Source organism: Vigna radiata, unplaced genomic scaffold (assembly GCF_000741045.1).
Source record: "Vigna radiata var. radiata cultivar VC1973A unplaced genomic scaffold, Vradiata_ver6 scaffold_293, whole genome shotgun sequence".
NCBI classification, from domain to species: Eukaryota; Viridiplantae; Streptophyta; class Magnoliopsida; order Fabales; family Fabaceae; genus Vigna; species Vigna radiata.
Window position 1 is genome coordinate 221,770 of NW_014542032.1, and position 7,335 is coordinate 229,104.

Sequence of the window (7,335 nt, forward strand, 5' to 3'; positions counted from 1 at the left end):
ATAAGTGGCTTCTCTCTAGACGTGAATCTATCATCTTCAAATTAATTTTGGAAAACAACCAAACAATCTATCAACATGATTTTGATGATCTCATATGCATCAAAATCGATTCTAAGTACCTCCAAGGAAAAACCAAACAAAACACTAAGTGTGTGAACGATTTCAAAAACAAAATTATAAAAAAATTTCACAATTTTTTTTTAAAAAAAATTAAAAATGTAAAATTGTCATGAATTATGACGGTTTAATTTTTTTTTATAAATTTATGAAAAAGTCATATAAAATTCTCACGAATTTAATTTATAAGTACTGTAAATTTATGAGTTAGTCCATAATTATTACTTTTAAACTTGTCTATTTTAATTTTTAATAACTTAACAAATTTGAACAATCATAAATTACATGGCTTATGTGACATCCCAATTATATTATAAAGATATATAATATAATAAATGTGTCACCATGAATAATACTTGAAAGTAGTTAAGAGTAATAGGATTACAGTCATCCTTAAACGATACAATTTGGAAACTTGGAGAAGTAGAGTTTCTCCCTTAAAATACAAAGAATTTAAAACTTAGAACATGACAACGTTTCTTCAAAATATCCTAGGATAAGATAATTAAGGCCTAGAGAACTAGACAGCGGCATTCCCTTCCCCATCAAGAGTTGTTTCCAAAGTATCTCCTCGTCATCTGCTTCCATCCAAGTGGATGATCATCGCAAGGGAAACAAACGCAAACATGGCATAAACACAAGCAATTGCAAGGGTGAGCTAATTATAAAAAAAGCATACAATTAAGAGCATGTACATACAAGATATTAATTTAAAGCAAACAAGATAAAAGATTCATCCTATCATGTTAAATACTAGACTTGACTCGTCCGGACTTTAGAATAATAGTCGAGCTATGGCAGGTCATGCACCCGTGGTGGCTTGTGTTACTTAGGCTCCCCCGCCTTGGGCTCCCCCGCCCTGCCACACTCACGAGGTTAGTCTATTTTGCGTCCTGGAGCATGATGGAAGCCTCCAAGACTAAGACCTCCTACTACTCCTCACCACATGGTTTAGTCCTCTCTACGTGAGAAGAAAGACCATTGGAGCGTCAAGAAGACCCCCAAAACTGAGCTCCTACTTTCATTCTAATACACTAAAAATCTCACCGAAAGATCTACACATTTGGAACTTGATATGCAACTTGAATCACACTTCCATCACCTTATAACCATATACTTTTTAGTACAATCAACATCCTTGTTTGAACACCACAATACAATACATTAACTCATCAATAACATGTATTGTTCACCAATCATAAAGTTTATAGCACAATTCTCCTTACTTTCCAACATAGTATCAATAATATACATTAACTCATTTATCACAAGTTATAAAAATAACAGCTCCATAAAATTTAATCTAAATTTATCAATACCATAATCTTTATAATTTATCTCCAATGCCTAAATCCCTATACCTTTATGAAAAGTTGTTTCCTTTAATTTTATTAAAATAAATAAATAAATCATAATAATATTATAATATTTATATTAAACCAACCCATAAATATTCATACATGTTATAACGTTATAAATATATCAACATTCTCTTTTATATACTACATTATATTAATAAAAATTAACATCATACGCTCTACTAATTTTATATGTATAATTATATTATATTAATATAATGTATTATAACGATGCTACTAATTTTATATGTATAATTATATTATATTAATATAATTTATAATAATCAACATCCTTTTTTTTACATATATACTATATTAAATTACTATCACATATTATATTACTTTATGACAAAAGAACATAAACCAACCCTTTCCTATAATTCTCCTGCCACGTTTAACCATCCTATACATGACTTTTTTTTCTCTTCATATACAGATTCCAGTATTCACTCCTCCTTTATTCACTTTCTCTCAAAGTGCTCTCTGTACCAACTATTTCTTCCATACTTTTCTTTATATAATATATATCCTATAATATATTAATATAATATTAACATACAGAAACTTTTTAACATATCTTACATTATAATATTTTTTTATTCAATCCTAACCAAATAAAAAAAAATTCAGCATAATAGAGATCTTATTTTCCTCCAATTGGTCACCGGAGAGGACCCAGATGTTTGAAGGCATCAAACTCACCTTCAACGCCAGCATATATGACTAGTCACAACTGACTGGACCACGCCAAGGCTGCTCTATGATCAGGGATGTGCCAACTCATGTTTTTAAGGTTCATCTATCCTACCAACAAAGAAAGGCTCTCAACCAGTTTTAATTAATTTATTTAAGTTACCTAAACTAGTCTGTAGTGCTCTAAACCTCAAACGCTCAATTTTTACATTTTACCCCCCTCTCACAGTATCCTGAAACAGTACCCATGCATCCAAGTACTACCCAAACGATGCTAATTAAAGTCTCACCCAAAGCCTTTCCAAAACATCATCAATCATAACCCATTCAGAAACAAATTAGATTCATCAAACAATGCACAATAAATAAATCACAGACTCCTCCTTTACGAATCAAGCTCATACCAGAACACATCAATTCAACAATATCACATTCAATTTCAGTCAGCAACTCAACTCAAAACAGATAAAATTCATCACCATGCCAATTCACAGATTTATACTCTTCATCAGATTCACAGTCTCAGTTTGGGCATCCAAAAAATTAAAAATTGCAAGACAACTTCACAAACACATCAGTTCAACATTCAACATGCAATTATTTTATAAAATAAATTCCTAAAAAAATAATCAGCTCCCCTTACCTTGGTGGTAGCGCAGAACAGTTGGTTAGAACACTCTAAACAGTGAATTCCACACAGGACCTACAGATCACCAAACTGGTGATAGAACACAACCCTTAGATTTAGAATGAACATAGGACGGAAGGAAGAACGCACAAGGCACATGCAACCAGCAGAGTTGCCTGCCCTAGGGTCTGGAAACAGCGAAAAAAGGAGAAACTGCTTACCCGTTAAAGAACGCAAACTTGTTCGGATGGTTACGAAGCCCTTGACGTTACGACAACGGAGGTGCCACCTAAAGAGACATGCACAGTGTGTTTGAGGGTTAAAGAGAGGGCAGAGAGAATTTTAGAGAGAAAGCAAAGGATTTTAGGAATTTAGTGTTCTAGAGAGAGAATGTAAGTGGCTTATGAAATCTGATTTCTGAAAATTCCCTTCTAAGACTAAGGTACCTTTAGTTTTTATGGGTCTGGTTGCCTCAAATAAGGCCCAACAACCCCTTTATTATTACTATTTTTTTTTTACAGGCCCTTACAGCTTAGTTAATGTAATTATTTTTCTAACTTGTCTATTTTAGTAATTTTTAGAGAAATTTAAACGAGATAAAGACCCTTAAATTGGAGTAATTCATACATTAATGAAAACAGAGTGCATATATTTATGTTTTAAACAAGAGTATAAGTGTATATGATGAGTAAATTTAGCTCAGGGCAGGGAGTGGCACATAGGTGGATGTTCTGTTCATTGGAAATTACTTACTTCACAATTAAGAACGCATTTCAATTGCGTGATAAGCCATCAAGTTTTTTCTGCTGGTTGACATTGTTCTGATATGTAGTGATGTGTGAATCAATAATAGTAAAACCAGGAAATAAAAAATCAGTCCTAGTTTAATCTTTTACCGCGTATGCTGCTGCATAAGAACTAGAATGCGCGTTTTCGCTTTTCTATGCCTATAAATACGCCCACATCCCCATGTGTGGCTATGTATAAACATTTCTAGTTCATGCAAACAGGGCAGCAGTCAAGAGGTGAACCCTTCATCTTCCATTCATAACAAAAAATATTCAATGCCTTATTTTTGTTTTACACCATTTGTACTCATTCTTCCCGGTTCAGACACTGTGATTAGAGTAAATAATCAATAGTTTAATGTCGACAGCAAATTAATAGTGCGTCTTTTGAATTTTTGCAAATGTACATTGCAGGAACTTCTCAGCATTCACACATAGGAGCATGGAATATTGAAGGCCCAATATAAAGTCACATTCTACACTTTCACTCTTCACATAACACACTTCTTGCTCTTTCTCTCTCTTTCTCTCTCTCGGACACACACACACTCTCATGTAATATAAATTTCTGAGTACAACTCCACGAGACCACAGAAAATTTCAAGTCTCTTACCCTTCTTTCTTCCCCTCATTTCTCACTCACGGGAAATTAAAAAAAAAAGGGGAAAATCGAACAAAAAGAGAAAAAAGGAGTGAGAATAACATGAACGAACAACTCACGCTGCTCTGTCTCTTTATCCTCTTCTCCTCTCTCAGTGTAAGCACAGCTTTTCTTCACTGTCACTGTTACAAGTCTGGATTTTTTTCGATTGTTTTATTCATGCCATTGCCACTTCTGAAAAGGGTCTTCTTCACTCAATGCAGGTTAGCTTCGCCGGGGTCACCGACGGAGAGAAAAACCCGTTCACGCCCAAAGCCTACGCGATTCGCTATTGGGACAAAGAGATCCGCAGCACGCTTCCCAAGCCTCCGTTTCTTTTGTCCAAGGCGTCGCCGCTGAGTGCGGCGGAGTCGGCGGCGTTCGTGAAACTCGCGGCTCAGAACGCTCTTGACCAGCGGCTGCCGGAATTCTGCGCCTCCGCGAAGCTTCTCTGCTTTCCGGAGGTGGGGTCGAGCTTTGAGAAGCACGACAAGGACGCGAACTTCGCTGTGTACAGAGACAAGAACTTTACCAACTACGGAACGGGTCGACCCGGTGGAGTGGATTCGTTCAAGAACTACTCCGAAGGGGAGAATATTCCGGTGAATGATTTCCGGCGCTACAGCAGGGACTCCGCCGGGCACAAGGACAGTTTTTTGAGCTACAGCACAGAGGGGAACGTGGTGCAGCAGAGCTTTCACACTTACGCCGCTGGAGCCACAGGTGGAGCCGGCGATTTCAAGCACTACTCTGAGGAGACCAACGTCCCGAACCTCGTTTTCACCTCCTACTCCGACGACGCCAACGGGAGAACCCAGTCGTTCACTTCTTACTCCGAAAACGGCAATGCCGGAGAACAATCGTTCTCCTCGTACGGTAAAAACGGCAACGGCCCGACCAACGCGTTCACCTCTTACGGGACAGGTTCCAACGTTGTGGGTTCCGGGTTCTCTAACTATGCCGAAAACACAAATGCTCCCAACGACACCTTCAAGGGCTACGGCGTCGACATGAACAACCCCACCAACACGTTCTCCAACTATGCCGCCGGCGGCAACGGGGCCGTCGAGAAGTTCTCCAATTACCGCGACAAGGCGAACGTGGGCGCCGACACCTTCACCTCGTACGCGAAATCCGCAAACGCTGCCGACGTCGGTTTCAGCAACTACGGGAAATCCTTCAACGAAGGCACCGACAAGTTCACCTCGTACGCGAAATCCTCGAACGGCGGCACGAAGGTGGGTTTCACTTCCTACGGCGTGAACAACACCTTCAAGGAGTACTCAAAAGAAACCGCCACTTTCTCGTTCGCGAAGTACACAAACGTGAGCACCACGCTGAGCGTTTCGGCTTCCGAGGTGAGTGGTAGGATGGTAAATAAGTGGGTGGAGCCGGGTAAATTCTTCAGGGAGGAGATGATGAAGGAAGGAACGGTGATGCCGATGCCTGACATAAGAGATAAAATGCCGGAAAGGTCGTTTTTGCCCCGGAGCATTTTGTCCAAATTACCGTTTTCCATTTCCAAGATGGACGAATTGAAGCGCATGTTCCGAGCCTCCGATAACGGTTCCATGGAGAGGATGATGCGCGAGAGCTTGGAGGAATGCGAGCGTGCGCCAAGTCGCGGCGAGACCAAACGGTGCGTTGGGTCTTTGGAGGACATGATCGACTTCGCCACGTCCGTTTTAGGGAGAAACGTCGTCGTTCGGAGTACGGAAAACGTGAATGGCTCGAAGAAGAGTGTGATGGTGGGACCCATTAAGGGAATCAACGGTGGTAAAGTCACCCAATCCGTGTCCTGCCACCAGAGCCTGTTCCCGTACCTGCTCTATTACTGCCACGCTGTTCCTAAGGTTCGGCTCTACCAAGTGGATCTTCTCGACCCGAAATCCAAGAGCAAGATGAACCACGGAATTGCCATCTGTCACTTGGACACCTCCGATTGGAGCCCCAGCCACGGAGCCTTTGTCTCGCTCGGGTCTGGTCCGGGTCGAATCGAGGTTTGCCACTGGATCTTCCAGAACGACATGGCCTGGACCATTGCCGATTGAGAAAATCTTCTGAATAAGAATCACCTCTATAGGAAATGAAAGCTAAAGTGTCAAAAGCGCTAAGAAAACTTAGCCCTTGAATTATTTGTTTTTAGTTTGAAAATTAAGTTATGTAATTTTAATTTTTTTTTTGAATTGATAGAAAAGTTGAAGTTATGAGAAGAAGGTATATTAATTTATATGAAGACGATGATTATTATGGGTTTTGAGTGGTTGTGAATGGTTGAATTATTGTTGACAGGAGACAAAAAGACAGAGGATCGAGATGATAAATTGTAGTAGAGAGGTTGGGAGAATTAGAGAGATTTTCCAGATATATACAAAGGCATGTGAAGTGAAGGATGAGGTGGTCCTTAAACCCCCCAAAACATGCTCTTGTATTGGTCTGGGAGGAGTTCACGGGACAGCTATTGTTGCCCAATGTCCAAACGAGACTCTAACAAATAAAACTATAATAATGAGAGTGTCTCCATTCACCTTGGCTTCACTTCTAAGCTCATCTCAAAATTTGAGCACACAAATTGCTCATTTTGTTCTCTTTCAACTATACGTCTAATCACCCCTTTGTCTTTCCTTTTAAAATCACCTTGTTTCTATCACTTCCAACAACCACACACATTTCCTCCATTTTCACCTCGTGAACTCTTTCATTTTACTCATTTAATTAATTAATCAATCAATCAATCATGCAAATTAACCATCTTCTATATCATTTTCTATTATTCATAATGCTTTATGATATCACTAAGAATTATTGAATTATGGAATTATTGAAATCCTTGTATTCCCCAACTTCCCCCATGTGTTTGGTACTTGATATATCAAACGTGAACGTCTACTGTGTATCACATATCTTTATCAATTGTCCACAACCAAAGAAGACCTTCAATCAGTGTTACCAAACAAACGTAAGCTTTTGGTTGCAATCAGTGTGTATATATTGATTAAGCATCATGCGTGTTTGAGCGTGACACTGAGAGATCTTGACTTGCTAGTGTAGCAGTTTGAAGGTTGAGCTGGGATCACTAATTCAATGCAATGTGCATGAGCAACCACGAAA

At 39.0% G+C, this 7,335-nt stretch overlaps 1 protein-coding gene across 1 annotated transcript; it reads left to right on the forward strand.

Annotated features, from left to right (window-relative positions):
* Positions 1 to 3,768: 3,768 nt before the first annotated feature.
* LOC106779025 (polygalacturonase 1 beta-like protein 3) lies at positions 3,769 to 6,474 on the forward strand. The gene is made up of 3 exons (XM_014667050.2): positions 3,769 to 3,821; positions 3,999 to 4,341; positions 4,449 to 6,474. The coding sequence occupies exons 2-3, from the start codon at positions 4,288 to 4,290 to the stop codon at positions 6,273 to 6,275; spliced, it is 1,881 nt and encodes a 626-aa protein (XP_014522536.1). The 5' UTR covers positions 3,769 to 3,821; positions 3,999 to 4,287; the 3' UTR covers positions 6,276 to 6,474.
* The last annotated feature ends 861 nt before the right edge of the window (positions 6,475 to 7,335 follow it).

Excerpts from the sequence above, each read along its gene's own strand:
- LOC106779025 (XM_014667050.2), top strand. The coding sequence starts at position 4,288 with ATGAACGAACAACTCACGCTGCTCTGTCTCTTTATCCTCTTCTCCTCT. Across the intron at positions 4,342-4,448 it reads TCCTCTTCTCCTCTCTCAGT|GTTAGCTTCGCCGGGGTCAC; the intron begins GTAAGCACAGCT and ends CACTCAATGCAG.